Genomic DNA, 21,315 nt, shown 5'->3' with positions numbered 1-21,315 from the left:
TCATATATTATTTTTGGAAGAATTGACAGTTTGATGATATTGATACTTCTGATCCATGAACATGGAAGTTTTTTCCATTTTTTATGTGCTCTTCTATTTCTTTATTTCAAGTTTTGTAACTCTTGTTGTAGAGATATTTGACTTCCTTGATTAAATTTATTCCAATGTATTTAATTTTTTGTAGCTATTGTGAATGGGATTGATTGTAGAAGTTCTTTCTCAGCCATGGCATTGTCTTTGTATACAAAGGCTGTTTTTTGTGTATGTGTTGATTTTATATCCTGCTATTTTACCAAACTCTTCTATGAGTTCCAGTATTCTCCTAGTGGAGTCTTTTAGTTCCTCTATATATATATAATATCATCTAAAAATAAGGATATTTTGACTTCATCCTTACCGATCTGAATCCCTTGGATTTCTTTTTCTTGCCTAATGGCTCTGGCTAAAACTTCCAGAACTGTATTGAATAGCAGTGGAGAGAGTGGGCATGCTTGTCTGGTTCCAGATCTCAATGGGAATGCTTCCAGCTTTTCCCCATTCAATAGGATGCTGGCCGTGGGTTGGTCATAATTTGCCTTGATTGTCTTGAGGAATGTTGCTTCTATACCAAATTTCGTTAGAGTTTTCATCATGAAAGGGTGTTGTATTTTATCGAATGCTTTCTCTGCCTCTGTTGAGATAATCAGATGGTTTTTGTTCTTTGATTTGTTAATGTGATGTATCACATTGATTGATTTGCGAATGTTGAACCATCCCAGCATTACCAGGGATAAAACCCACTTGTTCTGGGTGAATGATCTTCCTAACGTGTTGTTGAATTCGATTGGATAGAATTTTGTTGAGGATTTTTGCGTCTGTCTTCATCAGGGAAATTGATTTGTAGTTTTCTTGCTCTGTTGTATCTTTTCCAGATTTAGGGATTAAGGTGATGCTGGCTTCATAGAAGGAATTTGGAAGGATTCTCTCCCTTTCAATTGTTTTGAATAGCTTGAGTGAATTGGAGTTAATTCTTTAAATGTTTGGTAGAATTCAGCAGTGAAGCCATCCGGTCCTGGGCTTTCCTTTTTTGGGAGGGCCTTTATTACTAACTCAGTTTCTGTTTCGGTTATGGGTCTGTTGATATGATGTGACTTAGGGCTGAGTGAGTGGCAAGCAGATATGTTTTTTTATGAGCTGCAAACTCACAATACATCAGGGTGCAGCAGCAAGCACTGGACTCAGGACTGACTTCCAATCAAATAGTAAGGCAAGTCTGTGAACACTAACTCCATGAAAAATGTCATTAATTCATTCATTGACTCTTTTCACATGTATGGAGTATCTGTCAAAATCAAGACATTCAGGATCAGAGCTGTAGTATAGAAGGTTAAGCCTTTGCCTGCAGTGCCAGCATCCCATACAGGCATCAGTTCCAGTCCCGCTGCTCCACTTCCAATCCAACTCCTTGGAAAGCAGCAGAAGGTGGCCCAAGTACTTGGGTCCTTGCACCCACCTGGGAGACCCAGAAGAAGTTCCTGGCTCCTGGCTTCAGCCTGGCCCAGCCCCAGCCATTGCAACTATTTGGGGAGTAAATCAGTGAATGGAAGATTCCCTCTGTCTCTCTCCCTCCCTCTATCTCCCTCCCTCCTTCCCTCCCTCTCACTCTGTATCTCTGCTGTTCAAATAAATAAATCTTTGAAAACAAAACAACAAGAAAGCAAAACATTCAGGGTAATCCTTGTAGAAACATATAACAATGTTTTACTTATCAGAGTTGCAAAAAGTAATTAGTCCCACAAACTGTTGAAATCTTTACTTAGTATATACTAAGTTGATCTTCTGTATATAAAGATAATTGAAAATGAATATTGATGAAGAATGGGATGGGAGAGGGAGTGGGAGATGGGATGGTTGCGGGAGGGAGGGAGGTTATGGGGGGGGAGCCTCTATAATCCAAAAGTTGTACTTTCAAAATTTATATTTATTAAATAAAAGTTTAAAAAAAGGAAACAAAGTCTAAAAAAAGTAATTACCCCCAAATCTTAGTGGTATGAGAAAATTGTTTACAATGCTCATGGATTAGTGGTCAGAAATTGACTTAGGGGACAGCTTTCCCTGCATCTTGGTGTCTGAGGTATCTTGAGTGAAGATTGTTGACTAGAGTCATCTGAATCTTGTTTATTCATTTGTCCAGTGTTTGGTGGTGGCTGTTAGAGGGGACTGACCAAAACCCTGACATGTGGTCACTTTGTGTGACCTGGGCTTCCTAACTCCACTGTAGCTGGGTCCCAAGGATGAATGTTAGAGTATGTGCACCAGGTAGAACTTGTTTCTTTTATGACACAGCAGAACGCATATAGCATTCATTCCTCTGTACCCTTTCTTGAGGACAGTCCCATACCCTGCCAAAATTCAAGGGGAGGAAACATCAACCTCAAATATCAGTGGGTATTTGAATGTAAAACAGAGACACATATATATGGACACACAGACACATGCATAGTGTATATAAATGTATTCACACATTAAAAAATCACCTGTGAAAAATATAATCTATCACATTTTAAAAGAATAAAATTATACTACAAAGTAAAAAATGTTAAGTATTATTTGTGATTATTTTGTAAGTGATTTGGTCTAAAAAAATCATACGACTGGAAATGCATTAAAAAAATAACACTTGAGAAATGTGCTTTCCAAAAATCCCAAATAAAATTCTACTTAATAAAGTATTAAAATATATTAAATGAATAAAATATCAAATAAATTATATTCTTTTGCCATAAAATAAAGATAAACATAATGGAAATAAAACAGAAGAGTTAGTAGATGCTATATACTTAAATTAGATGCTATAAAGTTATTAAATGTATTTGCTGATTTCTGTTGAAGGGTCTGAAACTGACATGAGCCTTCTGTTTGACAAAAAAAAATGTTGGCAGGTGTTTGAAATATGTTAAATATAGTTATACCTTAAAAAATTCATGGAAACAGTGAATTAAAAAGTAAATTTATTTTGGTGCAAAAATTTTGAAATCAATCCATAGTTTTTTCATTATGTGCATTTTCCATGAACATTTAGAATACCCACTCTTGTACCTCTTCCAAGTTCAGCTTCTCTTCCTGCCTTAATCTGAAAGATTGAAAGAGAAATGAAAGAACATGATTCTAAGTGAAAAGTGTAGTAATAATTAAGGGTCAATCTTTGTACCATTCAATACTATAGCCCTACTTTTTTAGCAAACACTCCTCCAGAATGGTAAAAATTATTGACAATAAAGCTCTCATCTAACCTCAGTCAAATTCCTGGGATCTGTGAGGGACATGAGTGTCTGGCAACATGTTGGTGCTTATGTTCTAATAAGTGTATTTGTATCCTGCCTTTTGTCAAAGGCTGTGCCCTTCACATCTCTTTGTTTTCCTCCTCAACATTTCCACGAATGATCCAGTGAGCAATAAAAGCTCTTAGCTGGTTGGAGTCTCTATAAAGCCTGACTACCCCCTTATCTTACTACCATTCCCCACATGCTGGTGGAATTGACTTTTTGCTTCCCCACAGTGGCATAATTAACATTCCCAGGTTTTATAGCTCCCCCCTCCCACCAAGTGCACATAGACTTCCAATTTTTGGTATGTAGATATCTTAATCCTATAGCATTCATTCCTAAAACAAGTATTAGTATCTGCTGGGACAAATATTGTACACAGCCCTAGAGATGTCAGGGGCAAGAGATGGACAACTTGGAATACAAAGAAAGATACTTGGTGGCAACTCTTTTCCCCCTTAAAGTTTTGTTTTTTTTTTTTTTTTTTTTTTTTTTTTTTTTTTTTTTGACAGGCAGAGTTAGACAGTGAGAGAGTGAGAGAGAGAGAGAAAGGTCTTCCTTCCCTTGGTTCACCCCTCAAATGGCCGCTACGGCCGGCACACTGCGCCAATCCGAAGCCAGGAGCCAGGTGCTTCCTCCTGGTCTTCCTATACGGGTGCAGGGCCCAAGCTCTTGGGTCATCCTCTACTGCCTTCCTGGACCACAGCAGAGAGCTGGACTGGAAGAAGAGCAACCAAGACAGAACCTGGTACCCCAACCAGGACTGGAACCTGGAGTACCGGTGCTGTAGGTAGAGGATTAGCCTAGTGAGCCACGGCACTGGCCCCCTTTAAAGTTTAATTCATTGCTTGGCATCCCCTAGATGTTAGTTTTCATTAGCAAACACAACTGTCCAGGTATTCCTAGGGATTCTCCCTGTAGAAATTATAACCTGAGATAATTTTCATGGCCTTCTCCACCTGGACATTAACTTTGTGATTTTCCGCAATTTTGAGGTTTGCAGATGTTAGGAGAGGGACAAGAGCCAGCTATTTGTCTTCAGGAAATCTAGGCTGAAGCCTTTACCACCCTCGAGGAATTTTCACAGTAGTATATTCCCAGACATGAGGTCAGTATTAACAGACCTTCTTTTCCTTCTTTATTTATAGTCAGCTACGGTGAAGCTGTCAAAACCAGTGGCTCTGTGGACCCAGCAGGATGTCTGCAAGTGGTTGAAGAAACATTGTCCAAATCAGTATCAGATCTACAGTGAGTCATTCAAACAGCATGACATAACTGGTAAAGTATGCAATATCCGAGATATTTCACTCCCTCTTTCCCCATCCTTATGGCCTTTCCCGTACCCTTACAATGAGACAGCATCTTCCTGCTTTAGTGTTCTGGCATGGGTTTATGTTAAAAAGGGGTGATAAACTCCAGATCCATGTGAGCTGTGCTACTAAGCAAACCTAAGTGGTTATTATAGGAAATGCATGGATTGTGAGTGTCTACTAAAAAAATGTGTTGTGGGTGAGAAATTGGAGGATCCTAGAGAATATAAAGACCTAGCAATCCTAGAGAAAAATGAAATAAAAAGAGCAAGTCTTTCAATTTAACTTGGTTGTAGGATCACTAAGAGGAATTTCTAAATAGGGAAGGTTTTGTAGTATGGAAATTCTTTTTTTTTAAATTAAGTTAAATTTCATGAATTTTTTTCTGACTGGTAAGCTACTCGGTGATATAAGACAGTCCATGGCAGAAAGTGTTTCCTCGTTGTTTTTGTCCCCTAGTCACCCACTGCCCCAGTGATACCTTGTTTGAACTCAGTGATTCTCCAAGTTTCTGAATTGCCTGAGTCCCTTCAAGATGGTTACCTTTAAAGCATAGCATTACGACGCCATTTTAATCAAGGATTTGGGGTATTATATGTGGAGGTCAAGAAGCACCAGGAACCAGAAGATAAGACAACCTGATGAATGTAAAGGTCGTTAGGTTCAATTCTCTCAGTCATGAGATGGAGTGAATTTGCCCTCTGCAGAGCCTGCCAGACCTCACCGGCCCTCCTATCCTGAGATTCTGCCCATATGTGTGGGACAGTGCTCCCTCCCTCCTGTGCTGAGAGGAAGAACTGAGCCATGCCCTGTGTATCACAGCTGGGGTCATGTGGAGTGGGGACACCATGTTGAGAAGTGCTGATTTAAGGGCAGATGCTTCCTTCTTTTCTAAGAGAATGCTGACATACTCGCTCGTGAGAAAGTGACCTACCATTGCATAACCTAGCAGCACTCTAGATGCCAAGTCCTTTTCCAATCCAATTCCTACCTTGAGGAATCATAAGCCTTCTGGTTGTTCAATTCACTCCTTTTTACTTTTAAATGGGATGCACTAAGTAGAAAGTATTGCTTTGTTCAGTTCAGATCTTACTCTGTAGCTGTGTGGTCTGGGACAGATCCCTTCAACTTCCCAAAGCATGACTTGGTTGTTGGTTTTCAAAGTGGATTCCTTGGAGCCCTTTGCAGACAAAGGAATAGCAGGTGTGCTTTGTGTGTAAGTGGGTATGTCAACTAGCAGCAGCTCCCCTTATGTCTGTTTTATATATTCAAATTGTGTGGAAAACATAATTTGGCTTTTAAAAGAATTCTAGTACTAAATGTTAAAAACTACTGGGTTAGAATATCATAGCTTCCTTTGGCCAAGTTGATAATGTCTAAATATGTAAAAATGTCTAAATATGTAATATCTAAACACACCCCATTGTGCCAAGCTGAACTAATAAGAGAGTGAAATGCTCCTAAAATTGTAAAAATGCTTCTTTTTTAAAAAATATTTTCCCTAGAAGCCTTTTATTTGACATATAAAAGCTTCATGCATTTCATAAATACAACTTCAGGAACACAATGATAGTGATTCTTCCCACCGTCCCACCCCTACTCTCACTCTTCCTCCTCCCACTCCTATTCCCATTCCTAATTTTTACTGATTTATTTTTAATTAACTTTATATACAAAAGATTAACTCTATACTAAGTAGAGTTCAACAAAAACAAATAGTATGAAAAAGAAAACTATTCCTCAACAGTTTTTTATTTCTCTTTTGATTTCTTCTATGATCCACTATTCATTCAGGAGCATGTTGTTCAGTCTCCTTGTGTTTGCATATGTTCTATAGTTTCCTTTTTTTTTTTTTTTTTTTTTTTTTTGACAGGCAGAGTTAGACAGTGAGAGAGAGAGAGACAGAGAGGGAGTTGTAGGCAGTGAGAGAGAGACACAGAGAAAGGTTTTCCTTCCATTGGTTCACTTCCCAAATGGCTGCCATGGCCGGCACTGCATGCTGATCCGGAGCCAGGAGCCAGGTGCTTCCTCCCAGTCTCCCATGTGGGTGCCCTCCCGGGCCACAGCAGAGAGCTTGACTGGAAGAGGAACAACCAAGATTAATATCCGGCACCCCAACCTGGACTAGAACCCGGGGTGCCGGTGTCACAGGCGGAGGATTAGCCAAGTGAGCCACGGTGCCAGCCCTAGAGGTTCTTGAGTAGTTGATTTCTAGCTTCATTCCATTGTGATCAGAGAAGATGCGTGGTATGATTTTGATTTTTTTGGACTTGCTTTATGGCCTGGCCTGTGATCTATCTTAGAGAAAGTTTCATGAACTGTTGAGAAAAATATGTATTCTGCCACTGTAGGATTAAAAGTTATGTAGATATCTGTTAGGTCCATTTGGTCTATAGTGTCATTTAACTGCTGTTTCCTTTCTAATTTTATATCTGGTTGATCTGTTCATTGCTAAAGTAGGGTATTGAAGTCCCCCATTACTATTGCATTGAAGTGTAGTGTGTCTCCCTTTAGATTCATTAACATTTCATTTACATAGCCAGGTGCCCTATAATTAGGTATGTATGTATTTATTATAGTCACATCTTCCTGTTGAATAGACTCCTTAAGCATTACATTCTTTGTCTCTTTTAATAGTTCTTGTGTTAAAGTCTATTTTGTCTGATATTAGGATGGCTGCACCACTTCTTTTTTGGTTTCTGCTCACATGGAATATCTTTTTCCATTCTTTCACTTTCAGTCTGTGTATCTTTGTTGGTGAGATATGTTTCTTGTAGGCAGCAAAGAGATGGGCTTTGTTTAACAATCCATTCAGCTATTCTGTATCTTTTAACTAGAGAGTTGAGGAAATTTACATTCAAGGTAACTATTGATAAGTAAGGACTTATCCCTTACTTATTGTTCCATAAATATTCCTGTTGTTTACTTTGGATTTCCTTTGTGCTTTTACTGGGAGATTTTCTGCTTTCATCTTCTTTCATAGAGATGACCATGTTTCTGTGTTGCTGTGTGTAGCACTTCTTTAAGCATCTTTTGTAAGACTGGACAAGTGGACAAATTCTTTCAATTTCTGTTTGTCATGATAGGTCTTTATTTCACCTTCATTCGTAAATGAGAGCTTTTCAGGGTCCAGTATTCTGGGTTGACAGTTTTTTCCCCTTAAGACTTGGAGTATATCTCACCATTTTCTCCTAGCCTGTAGGATTTCTGATGAGAATTCAGCTGTGAGTCTATTTAGAGATCCTCTGAATATAATCTGGCATTTCTATTGTGCACATTTTGGAATCTTTTCTTTATGTTTTACTGTGGAGAGTTTGACTACAATGTGTTGTGGTTAAGATCTTTCCTGTTCATGTCTATTAGGAGTTCTCTGTGCTTCATGTACTTAGATGTCTCTTTATCCAGTTTAGGGAAGTTTTCTATAATTATTTCACTAAAAAGGCCTTCTAATTCAGTCTCTCTTTCCATGCCTTCAGGAACTCCTAAGACCCATATGTTGCATCATTTGATAGTAGTGCTTAGCTCTCCAACACTGTTTTTTAATTTTCTAATTTCTTCTTCATTTTTTTAGTCTGACTATAAAATTTCCAGAGTTTTGTCTTCTAACTCTGATAGTCTTTCTTCTGCCTCACCGAGTCTTTTAAGGCTATCCACAGCATTTTTATTTGTTCTATTGAATTCATCCTTTCTAATATTTAATTTCGCTTTCTCTTTAAAAATCTCAATTTCATGAGGAAAATTTTCTTTCATGTCATATATGGATTTCTTTAGTTTGTGAGTTTGCTTCTGATTACTTCTAAGTAATCCTGTGATCTCTTCATGCTCACATTCTAGTATTGAAATGTTGTGTTCCTTTAGGGGCATCATGTTGTCTTCCTTTTTCTTGTTTCTTGAATTGCTACATTTATTTTTAAGCATTTGTGGAGACCCTTGTTGGTTTACTTTCTTTCCCTGTGATGGCTTTTATCTTTGTAGCTTAGTGGAGTGTCTGCTTTTTCAGTGAATATCCTGAGGCAAGTGCTAGGTGTGGCCAGGGAGCTCTGCTCAGTGCTCAAGGGTGAGGGGAGTGTCCAAGGTGACTCCCAAATTGGGCGTGGTAAATCTCTCTCTATTTTTTTAATCAGAGTGGAGGTTTGTTTAGCTCTGTTGGAATCATCTCATGCTCACCTCCTCTCCTCCAAGGAGACCAATGCCTGAATGCTAGCCCCAGTGGGAACAATATTCATCCACGCCACCACAATAACCACACAAAGGATCTGTGCAGTCCTTGGTGTGAGCACAGATCCTGCAGCAATAACCCTCACCAGAGAATCAGGGAGCCCGGAGAGTGTGCAGGCACCAATAGTGACTGCCTAAAGACCCAGCCACACCCTGCACCCTCCCACTCAACAACAGAGTTTTCACAGTCCTAGCACACAAGGCTCCCCTAGTCACAAGCACCCAGCCCCCTGTCAATTCTCCCAGCCAGACTCAGGCATCTCCTCTCAGCTGGTTGCTGGGCGTGTGCACATGAGCTCGCACAGCTGTTATGTTTGTCCAAAGTGATGCCCAACCACTCTTGGCTAGTTACAGAAGACCAGTGTCGGGTGCTCAAACATGCCTGCTTCTTTTCCCTCTAGGTTGTCGGTCAACTGTCCCCCATAGGACTCCAAGCCAGACTCCCACCAGGCTCTTTCCACAGCTTTATCACCAGTGGCTTGGGCTGCTGCATTCTGGTCTCACCTCACTCTCCAAATCTGGTACTGAGGCTCTCGGCTGCTGGGGTCCTTGTTTGCGCGTGTCCACACTCTCCACATAGGTCCACAGTGTTCCTCTAATTTGCATGGATTTTCCTCTGTCATTTTCTCCCTAACTCTTCCCTGAGATTGCACTCTCCATGCTTTTTTTAAAACTATATTCCCCTAGACTAGAGCAGTGAGTTCCTTCCCTATTTCACCATCTTGGTGCCTCTCCAAAAGATGCTTCTGTATGTCTCAGCTAGAGCTAATGTTCCTTTAGAATAAAATTCCTGAAATACTGAAGGCAGTGTGATACCTAGCTTAGAGTGTATTGTTTTGGCCTCTCCCTTCAGATGATAGGAAAATCTCGAGAGGGTCAATTGTTCTACCCCTAAAAGTAATCAGTCACCGTTCATCTGTGTAGGGTAGTCTACATCACATAAAGGCAGCTTAACTTAATGTCACATGGGCTGGCGCCGTGGCTCAATAGGTTAATCCTCCGCCTGCGGCACCAGCACACCAGGTTCTAGTCCCGGTAGGAGCGCCAGATTCTGTCCCAGTTGCTCCTCTTCCTGTCCAGCTCTCTGCTGTGGCCCAGGTGTGCTGTGGAGGATGGCCCAAGTACTTGGGCCCTGCACCCGCATGGGAGACCAGGAGAGGCACCTGGCTCCAGGCTTCGGATCAGCACTGTGTGCCGGCCACAGCACGCTGGCCCCAGCGGCCATTGGAGGGTGAACCAATGGAAAAAGGAAGACCTTTCTCTCTCTCTGTCTCTCACTCACTCTCCACTCTGCCTGTCAAAAAATAAAAAAATTTTTAAAAAATGCTCATGTGATAGCAATGGCAAAGCATTTCTCATGATCATACTGGAAAGCAGTTATCTTTTAATAGGGCTGAGAAATTTGGGGCCCCTTTGAGGAAGGGAAAGCATTCATACCAGTTTGTAGAGGATGAGCAGTGCACCTCTTGGAATGAAAGACCTTGTGCCCAGTGCGCTTGGAGTGATGGTGCCTGTTCCTAAGGTTTTCTGCTAGCAGGGCTGTGGCAATGAAGGATGTGTTTCAAGCAGTTATTCACACTGCCTCTGATGGCCCAGTTCATCTCTGCAAAACACCTCCAGTACTGGGAAATTGCAAGCACGGAATCTGAGTTGTTTAACCTCATGTCCTCATCTCCAAAGCGAGGGTTATAATAGCGCCTGTCTCAGAGAATCACTGTTGAGATGAAATGAAATTACACAGGTAAACCACTAAGCCAACCTTGTATTGACACCTTCTACCTGCAGCATTGCACAAGCCTCATCTGAAAGTGTCAGGAAAAGCATACTTTTGTTTCTTCATTCTAAAGGCAGCCTATTTTCTGGCAAGAAAAGAAAGGAGGGAATTATTCGGGGATTTAGGGAACAAAGAGAATGACTTCAGATGAACACTTGGTACACATCTTTTTGGCTTTCACCTATTTGAGCCCTCAGAAGATGACCATCTCCCCCTTTTCTCTGTCCCCTGCCTCTCTCTAAAATGAGTGCTTTACATGATCAGAAGTGCTCCAGTGACCAGAAGTGCCAAATAGTTACATAATAGTTCCCAGGACTTAAGCCAGTCTGTCTGTGGTTACCAGCCCTGTGATGCTGGAAGCCATAGGAAACATAGTATCCAGGAAGGTGGTGATAAATGGGGCAAAACACTTTATAAATAAAACAGAATGCCAGAGCGAAGCGCAGCAGGCTGTGCAGACAGTAGAGCAACTTAAGGAGAAAGCAGGGGAGTCATTACAAGTGTCAGGTGGAAGCCTAGAGCGGCAGTGTTAGTTGTGTGAGTTGGCAATGTTTGCTTGCTGCACTTGAGCTTGCTTTGCCTATGGAAAGGTGATGATGCTGGATACCACCTGCTGGTGTTGCTGTAAAGGTCCTTCAGGGTCACAATAAGCATTCAATGAATGTGAGCCACTGCTGATCCCTAAGTGCTATCCTGATTTCTTTGAAAACAAAACAACACAAGACAGTTTTGAATTCAATTTGCAATGTCTGATTATCCTGAAAATTGGGACAGGAGCACCTAAAAAGAAACAAAACAATAAATATCCAGTGGTAATCTGAAAGGCTACGAGAAAGATGTTTCAGATGTTGCATGTAAACTGGGATTCTCAGGAAGGCTGCTGTTCAGGTATTTTTCTTAAGGTAAGGATCTCCAATAGTGTGCTTACTGAGGAAGCATGCTACATCAGTGTAACATATAGCCATCCCTTGCTTTAGAGGTGGATGGCCCAGTGATGGTGAATAAAAATGCAGTGTATTGACTGTGGAAATACAAGATGTGGACTGTCTGATCATCCATCTGCTGCAAATCCTCTTGGCTGACCTCCAACACCCCCATCCCCACGGTTGACACATCATAGTTGCATAATGTCACATAAGACAATCTCTTATCAGTAAAATGAAAATAATATTGATCATAAAGCCTCGTTGGCAAGTCTAAATGGGAGGATGTAGATGAAGGACCTAGCTGAATGCCTGACATATCCTATGCTTTCATCCACTTAGCAAGTATTTATGGAGCATCTACTGCATACCAAGTTTTGGAAAACTTGTGTGAACATATTAAATGGAAAATAAGAGAGAAAGACCCCACTCACCATTTTTACACTATATTGTTATAAATGTTGTATTTTATGATATTGCTAATCTTTTACTGACTGAATCAAATTTATAAAGTAACTTGGTCAGAGGCACGTGTGTACAGGGGGAAAAAATGTAGTATATGTAGGGTTTGGTATTTTATTTCATGCCAAGTATTCATTGGGAGGATTTTTTTTAAAGACAGATGGGACAGGAGGGTGTAGTGGGAAAGCACACCCCTCCAAATACTTGTTCACTTCCCAAACACCCAAAATGGCCAGGTCTGAAGCTAACCAGGGCCTGAGCCAGGAGCCAGAAACTAAATACAGGCCTTTGTGTCAGTGGCAGGAACCTAATTACTTGAACCATCACCACTGCCTTCCATGATCTGCATTGGCAGTGGTGGAAAGCTAGAATCAGCAGCAGGAGTCAGGAATCGAACCCTGGCTCTCCGATGTGGAATGCTAGTTTTCCAACCACTAGGTTCTAGGGGTCTTAGAACATCCCTCATGGATTGGGAGCCTGGGGGGCACTGTGTAACCAAATTATTTTCTACTAACCTGTAAACTCTGTCCCACAGAGTTGTAATTGTTTCTAGGGAAAAGGTGAATTTTGCCCACATTACACATTCATTTCAGGCTTTCTGACCTTTAATTGTAACTGCTGTTTGCAGTCTCCTTTGAGATGGTTCTAATATCTCATCACTTTGCTCATTAATAAGTCAAATTAAAATCTTAAGCATGTGTTCATTTTTGTATTTGTATGAGAGTCATGATTGTAACCTTTTTTAAAATTTACCTTTAATGTCAGTGGTTTTGAAAATTTTTTGTTTTCATGTTTTCACAATGTCACTGTATTAACACTTCTCTTATGCCTTTGTTTGAAGGACATTAAATATTTAAATTCTCCCCCACCATTGCTCCACAGCCTGAGAAAGCATCAGATGTGTTTTAACCCACAATATTCAAAGCCTTGTTCAGATTTCCTGTTAGAACTTCTGATCATTTCATTGTGTCCAGAAGGCACCTGCTATTTGGTGGCTGATGTATTTAATGAAGGAAAGTTATTCATGTTAACTCCCTGCAGAAGCACTGTTAAAAAGGAAGAAGACATTTAGAACACTGGAGAGGCATTAGGATATATAGATTTTAAAAATCAGATTAGGCTTGAAGGAAAGAAATTTGTCTATTTTCCTGTGCTTGTAAGATTCTTTCCTGAGCTTTCTGAGGCCTGGCCTGGAATGCTGATGAGGAAGCTCCGCTGGGACCAGGTGTAAGCTCACAGGCAACTTTTGGATTCTCTTTTATGCACAGTTAAGAATCTTTTCAGGTTTGAGGAGATTTCAGCCCCTGGCTGTGCCTGGTGTTCTCCGGATGGTGGTTACTAAGTCGCCTCAACTCCTCTGGCTTCGAATCCTCCATCTGTGAAGGGCTCTTTCCCCTGCCAACTTGAAAGACTTATTTTCATGGGTGAAGCACTCAGAGCTCCCCAGAATATAAAATATCTTTTAAAAGCCACTTTGAATGTGTAAAGGGTTTCCTTGGATCTACTTCATGCACAACAATGGGTATCCTTTGGATACCAATAGAAATGTAGTTAGCATGTGAGTGCCACCTACAAATGGTCTGTATTGATTTGTCCTCCTTCTAAATGATCTCCTGCAAAGTAGGTTCATGCCTCTTGTCATTTTCTGTGCTTCTCCCACTACTTTGTTTTTCCTTTTTTGTTTTTCTGCTGAGTTGGAGCTGCCCAGAATCTGGCAGTTCTGCTTATAGCATTGCATATAGGGGCAACCACTTAATCTCTTTGAAACTTTGCAACATGGCTCTGTGCATTTGCTAACATTGCCCTCTTCAGTGCTGGTTTTCCTGAGCTGTTCCACTCTTTTTTTTCTTCTGCTATTATCTTTGGAGTCTTTTCTTATGGATAGAAGAGAGACCAATAGGGTGTGTAGTTAACAAGTGTCCAAAAAATGTGAAATAATTACTTTATGTGGTGTACCTATGAGAGTACTGCTTAGTAGAATCCAGCATAATCAAATAAAATGTGGACAGATTTAACTGCCACAGTGCCTCATCTGCACATTTTCTCATCTTTATTGCTTTCCCCATTAGATACTGTATTCTACTTTTCTGTATTTTTTTATTTTGTCACATTTCTCTTGTGTGCGAACTGCTCTACATTTTTTGTTGAACCTTGAGCATCATTTTCTATCTATATAGCAAAGGTACTGATATCATTAGGATGTGAGTTATTTCTCATAAGTTAATATCCCAGTAATACTTATTCTTTATTTTAACCCCTTTTGATGGAAATATTTGATAAGAAATATCTCTAACTTGTTAACTTATTAACTTTATAACTCTATGTTTTCTTTATTTGTGAAGCAAAGAGATGGAGACAGTGAGAGATATCCCATCTGCTGATTTATTCCTCAATTGACAAAAATATCTAGGATTGGGCCAGACCAATGCCGTGAGCCAATCAATGTAGGTCTCCCACGTGGGTGGCAGGATCTCAACTACTTGAGCCATCACCTATTACCAACCAGGGTACCCATTATCAGGAAGCTGGAATCAGAAGTGAAGTGGGTCTGGAACCCAAGCATTCTAATATACGATGCAAATATCCCAAGTGTTTTAACTGCTACACCAAATATGTCTTCCAGATTACTAACTTTTAAAAAATATTCCTCAACATTCTTAAACCAAGAGTACTGGTGTTGATTTCCTTGATGATTCAGGATAATAGATTTCTGAATGTTGGAAAGGCGTTAGATGTAATTCAGGACTTTATGGGGTCAGTAAAAAATACCCATTTCAATATGAAACAAGCACAGTGGTTAGCTAAATACATAATTCATTCCTCATCAGTCTTTTTGGAGAATGTCATTTAGGTCTTTAGACATCGGTTTGTTAAGAATGTTTTTTCTCTAAAGTAGGTTTCCCCATTCATGGGCACATGTGGGCACCGTCCTTTCTACTACGTGGCAGACAGCAGACAGCAGCAGGCACGTGGGCCCCAAGAGAGGACAGAACATGAGACTGGTCTGCGCAAGCACTACATGGAGGTCAGGAGAAAGGCTAAGAGCATTAGTCGGGAATGTCCACCCACAAGTGAGTGGGAAGAGCAGGAAACTGGTATCCCCCTTGCAATGCAACCAAATGTCTCCCTACATATCGTTCCCAATATCCTTGCTAGATGACCAGGCCTGCCTTGCTTCAGCACCTCTAGGGATGAGCATTTCATAGTTTTAGATAATACCCTGGTTTTCTGTTCGATTTTGGAATTTTGTGACAGCAGTTTGTCAGTATGTGGTTATGGTGTTTAGCTTCCCTTACTCCCTCCTACTCTAAGTCGGACTGCTGAATAGCTTTGAAAAGGTTCTCAAATGACATAGTTTGTCTGCCAATGTGAAACTCAGCTACTTACCTGCATGATCCTAATTTTCCTTGAATTTAGATAGCACCTCTTCTCATTTGGGTTAAGAATGATCCTATAATTCTCAGGATAGATCTGATGGTAAGACTTTCTCATGAAGTTGCCAGTTGTAAAGTTTCATTATTAAAAAGTTTATGGCTAGATTAAACTGAAACATAACCCTGGGTTCAGATAAATATCCTTTCTGAAGAAAGTTTTTGATGAGCACCTGTGACAGATGGGGCCATTCTCAATCCTTTCTTTCATCCCACTGGACTATTGGTTGCTTATCCCAAAATATTTCCTCCCCAGTTCCATCTTCATCTCTAATGATGTCTTTTTTTTTTAAAGATTTATTTATTTATTCAAAAGAGTTACACAGAGAGAAGAGAGGCAGAGAGAGAGAGAGGTCTTCCATCCGATGGTTCACTCCCCAGATGGCCGCAACGGCTGGAGCTGTGCCGATCCGAAGCCAGGAGCCAGGAGCTTCCTCCAGGTCTCCCACGCAAATGCAGGGGCCCAAGGACCTGGAACTTCTTCCACTGCTATCCCAGGCCATAGCAGAGAGCTGGATGGGAAGAGGAGCAGCCGGGACCAGAACCGGCGCCCACACATGATGTCAGTGCTTCAGGTCAGGGCGTTAACCTGCTGAGCCACAGTGCCACTGCATTGAGGAGTTAAGGCTACCTGACAAGGTTTCCCTAAAAGTTTGTTTTCTGCTACCCCATATATCTGCTTCTTCTTTCTCTTATATCAGAAGACATGCTTTGTTTCACTCTACAGATAACCTTTTTGCCTCTGCTTTACCAAGATATCTCCTTTTCCAATGTCCTCTGGGAACATTTTCTCTGTTACATCAATCTTCACTAGCTACACTGGCCTCCTCCTTCCTCTCTATTTTTTTAAAGATTTATTTTATTTATTTGAAAGACAGAGTTACAAAAAGAGGTAGAGACAGAGAGAGGTCTTCCATCTGCTGGTTCACTCCCCAGATGGGTGCAATGGCCAGAGCTGAGCCTATCTGAAGCCAGGAGACAGGAGCCTCTCCCGGGTCTCCCATGTGAGTGTGAGTTCAGGGGCCCAACTACTTGGGCCATCTTCTACAGCTTTCTCAGGCCATAGCAGACAGCTGGATAGGAAGAGGAGCAGCCAGGACTAGAACTGGCACCCATACGATATGCCGGCACTTCAGGCCAGGGCTTTAGTCCACTGCGCCCCAGTGCCAGCCCCAGCCTCCTTTCTCTCTTAGCAGTTCTTTTGAGTCCCTTGACCAATTCTTTTCCTCATGAAATCATAATTAAATCATTTATTTTAAGTTTTATTTATGCCAGGGACACACGACACCCAACAACTTTGAAATAAACAATCTTTTCAGTAAATTTCAGAAAGCTGAAATTCTATAGGATGCATTCTCAGGTCACGTGTTAGAGATTTCATGTTAGAAATCATGAACAAGATTTCAAGAAAATTTCCAAATGTTTAGGAACTTAACATACATCCAAGAAACTACAGGGGAAGAAAAAATTATAAGAGAGATAGAAAATATTTTGAACTAATGATAATAGAAACAGTTGAAACATTTTTGTAGTGCAACTATAACAGAATATAGAATAAAAATTTACCATTAAATGCCTGTATTATATTTGAAAAGAAGAAAATTTTAATTTCAATAAATTAAATTCTTACCATAGAAGTTAGAAAAGGAATTGCATGCTCATCCCAAAATAGATGCAAAGAAATAATAAATTTAATAATTGAAATCAAACAGAAAACATAAACAATAGACAAAATTTACAAAGTAGTTCTTTGACAAGATCAACAGCATTCACTCTCCAACCTATCTAGATTGAACAAGAAAGAGACAATATCAGAAAATGTTATCACTAAATTTTCTATATATCTTAAAAGATAGTAAAATATGAACAAGATTATGCCAACATATTTAAAAGCCTATATGAATAAACACATTCCTTAAAAATATAACTTACAACTTATTCAAGAAGGCTAGAAAAATCTAAATGGTGACAAGATGCTCAATTAAATTTTTCCTCACAGCCTCCCACAAAGGAAGCTCCAGAAGCCTTTTCCAGTGAATTCAGACAGTCAAGAATGCATTAGCACTAAACTTACACTAATATTCTTGGGAAATAGAAGAAACGGAGAACACTTCCAGATGTGTTTTATGAGATCAGAATAATCCTGATACTAGAACCAAATGATGATAATGGTATGATATAGAAAAATACAAATCTAGCTGTAGGGGGAAAAAGCATGCATGCCTCAGTCAACAGAAAGGACTTTGAGCAAGCAAAATGATGTGCCAGGAATAAAGTAAGGAGCAGCAGGCCAAAAATAAAGCTCTACTCCTATAGGATGGACAGAAACACTACATAAAGCTACATTCCAGTTACACAAATCCACTAAAACATTAGGACTTAATTAGAAAATTAAATGCTCACACCATAATCTACCATCACACTAATAAGCCTCCACTAATAATAGTAATGGAATGTATCTAGAGTTTAAAGATACAGCCTCTTAGGAACAGTAAAAAAGGCAACTCCAAAGCCAAGAACAGGAAAAATCCTTTGCAGCCTGAGACTATAACAAGTAGTAAGTGGAGCCCAGCTACTACTTAGGGTATCATAAGTCCCTACGCTATAAGCCTATTTACTTCAGTTTTCATTACAAAATACAGTATTCACACCTTTCACAAAACTGAAAGGCATGCCAAGTGGTAAGAAAAATTACAAATGAAGAGACAAAGCAATTATCAGAAATAAATTCAGATATGATATTTGGTAATGAATTTATCAGACAGAAAATTGGAAATAACTATGATTAAAATGTTAAAGCTCCTAAGGCAGAAAGTAAGCCATTTGCAGGCCCAGTTGAGTACTGTAAGCAGAGAAATGGAAACTTTTTTTTTTAAGATTTATTTATTTATTTGAAAGTCAGAGTTACACAGAGAGAGGAAAGGCAGAGAGAGAGAGTGGTCTTCCATCCAATGGTTCATTCCCCAATTGGCCGCAACGGCCAGAGCTGCGCTGATCCGAAGCTAGGAGCCAGGAGCTTCTTTCGGGTCTCCCATACAGGTGCAGGGCCCAAAGGGCCTGAACCATCTTCTACTGCTTTCCCAGGCCACAGCACAGAGCTGGATGGGAAGAGGAGCAGCAGGGACTAGAATCGGCACCCATATGGGATGCCGGCACTTCAGGCCAGAACGTTAACCCGTTATGCCACAGCGCCAGCCCCAGAAATGGAAACTTTTATAAAGGATCAGAAGCAAATGCTAAAAATAAAAAGCACCATAACAGAAATAGTGTCTTTAATGGACTAACCAATAAACTTACTGTGGGGAGCAACCCGGACTAGACTGAGTTACTGGAATTAAGACTTATTCTATGCATCTGCTCTCCCACAATATGGCGCTGGGAGAGAAGTAAACAGCTTCCGCACAGCTGCCTCCAGTTCAACCAATAAACTGTAGGACTTGCTCCTGATTGGAGAGCAGCGTACTCGGCGTGTGGGCAGCCGAGTTGGGATTGGCGGAGGAGGACTATAAAGGAGGAGAGAGACGGCATGCACGGGGAACATCTAAGGGGAACATCTAAGGGGAACGCCTGTGCAGCCCCCGAGAAAGCCGGCCGGCGGTGTGCCGCTCCCCCGCGGAAGTGGGGAATGTGGCCAGGGGGAACTGCCCTTCCACGGAGGTGGAAGGGACAGTAGCCAACCCGGGAAGAACCAGCAGCAAACCCGGGGAGGGCCGAGCAGACGAAAGAACAGCGCAGGGTCCTGTGTCGTTCCTCCACGAAGAGGGGGAGCGACATAATGGTGCCGTGACTCGGATATGAAGCCTAGGCAGGGCTTGGTGTCGTTCCTCCACGAAGAGGGGGAGCGACATAATGGTGCCGTGACTCGGATAGGAAACCCAGGACGGATAGGAAACCTAGGACGGATTAGGAAACTTAGGAGGGAAGAAACGGGAAGAAGTGGAAAATACCGGAGAGAGAGACTAGCAAACAGCCTAGGGAAAAGCCGGACGAAAAAGGTGCCGGAAGAAGCTATTGAAAGCCTAGGCATAGACTCGGATACGGACTACAGGGGGAAGCTGGGAGAAATCTCTAAGGTCGAAAGCGAAAGTGAAAGCTAGAACAAACAGACTTGGATGCGGACTGTGGGGAGAGGCCAGGAGAAATGAGGGAGGAATATTGTTGGAGGAAAGCTTGGGGAAACATACCGGGTAGAGAAAAATGTTAGGGAAATTGAAGCCGCGGGGGGCAGGCCGAGGCGGAAACGAAAGCCACTTTGGGATTCTCAAGTTAGCCCGGGAATAGGGGGCGAAAAGTTGAAACCAGAAGCTGAAACGTAAGCCAGATTGGGATCCGTCTGATTAGCCCGGGGAGCAAAGGACAGGGAAGCCAGATCGTGGGGCGGAAACGTGAGCTGGGTTGAATTCGCCAGGCTAGCCCGGGGAACTTAGATTGAATGCTAGTGGCGGACACGTAAGCTACGCTGTGTGACTCGCAGAGGCTGCCGCGCACAGACAGAGCGTGCGGGGCTCAAGTACATAGGGAACGCGGGGCTAGCGCGGAGACTGCGGAGTGTGCGCGCAAAGCCGAGCCGCGCAGAGCCGCGAAGCCACGCAGATGAGAGAGGCGCGGGCTGAAGCGGCTCAGAGCTGGCGAGGCGCCGAGAAGCAGCCTCGGGGCGGAGCCCACTGGCGGGGCGAGGCGCCGGGAAGCCGCGCGGAGCCGTGAAGCTGCCGGCAGGGCGAGGCGCCGGGAAGCTGCAGGGATAAGAGAAATAGAAGTTTAGAAGTAAAGTGAGAGAAATAGGAATGCTGGAAGATAGAAGTAAAATGGGAGAAATAGGAATGCCCGGAGATAGAGAAATAGAAAGGCCTCCCCTCAACATGGCAATGAGAAAGCTTGGATTCGGTCTGCCTGATTAAGTGAGGCGATGAGCACCTGCAGGCGGCTAGCAGCTTATGCGCCGCAGGTCACCGAAGACAGGCACGAATTAACATCAGTAAGGCCTCCCCACAATACAGCAATTAGGAGGCTTGGATTCGGTCTGCCTGATTAAGGCGGTAAGCACCAGCAAGCAGCTCAACCAGAGTATGAGCTGCAGGTCACCGAAGATAGGCACGAACCAACACTAATAAGTCTCCCCCACAATATGGCAATGAGAAGGCTTGGATTCGGTTTGCCTGATTGTTAGGGCTTGTAAGCCCCTGCAGGCAGAGCAGAGCATGCGCTGCAGGGCACCGAATACAGGCACACATCAGCGCCTAAAAACCTCCTCACAACATGGCGAAGAGAGGACCCGGATTCGGTTTGCCTGATAGGACTTGTAAGAACCTGTGGCAACTCTAGCAAGCAGAGCAGAGTGTGTGCTACGGGGCACCGAAGACAGGCGCGTATCAACGCCAAAAATAAAAAGAAAGGGGGATCTGTGGGGAGCAACCCGGACTAGACTGAGTTACTGGAATTAAGACTTATTCTATGCATCTGCTCTCCCACAATATGGCGCTGGGAGAGAAGTAAACAGCTTCCGCACAGCTGCCTCCAGTTCAACCAATAAACTGTAGGACTTGCTCCTGATTGGAGAGCAGCGTACTCGGCGTGTGGGCAGCCGAGTTGGGATTGGCGGAGGAGGACTATAAAGGAGGAGAGAGACGGCATGCACGGGGAACATCTAAGGGGAACATCTAAGGGGAACGCCTGTGCAGCCCCCGAGAAAGCCGGCCAGCGGTGTGCTGCTCCCCTGCGGAAGTGGGGAAAGTGGCAGGGGGAACCGCCCTTCCACAGAGGTGGAAGGGACAGTAGCCAACCCGGGAAGAACCAGCAGCAAACCCGGGGAGGGCCGAGCAGACGAAAGAACAGCGCAGGGTCCTGTGTCGTTCCTCCACGAAGAGGGGGAGCGACATAATGGTGCCGTGACTC

General features: G+C 42.2%; 1 protein-coding gene across 6 annotated transcripts in view; it reads left to right on the top strand.

Moving 5' to 3' along the window:
* Positions 1-21,315, top strand: part of SAMD12 (sterile alpha motif domain containing 12) — a 485,506-nt gene that overhangs the window by 219,691 nt on the left and 244,500 nt on the right. For all 6 annotated transcript variants that reach the window (XM_051844780.2, XM_008255846.4, XM_070075424.1 and 3 more), the window contains one exon: positions 4,454-4,583. In XM_051844780.2, the coding sequence (XP_051700740.1) occupies positions 4,454-4,583 (130 nt within the window). The remainder of the gene's footprint in view (positions 1-4,453; positions 4,584-21,315) is intronic.

The sequence above is a fragment of the Oryctolagus cuniculus genome, chromosome 6, assembly GCF_964237555.1.
Source record: "Oryctolagus cuniculus chromosome 6, mOryCun1.1, whole genome shotgun sequence".
In the NCBI taxonomy this organism is placed as follows: domain Eukaryota; kingdom Metazoa; phylum Chordata; class Mammalia; order Lagomorpha; family Leporidae; genus Oryctolagus; species Oryctolagus cuniculus.
This window is presented reverse-complemented; position numbering and strand designations above follow the sequence as displayed.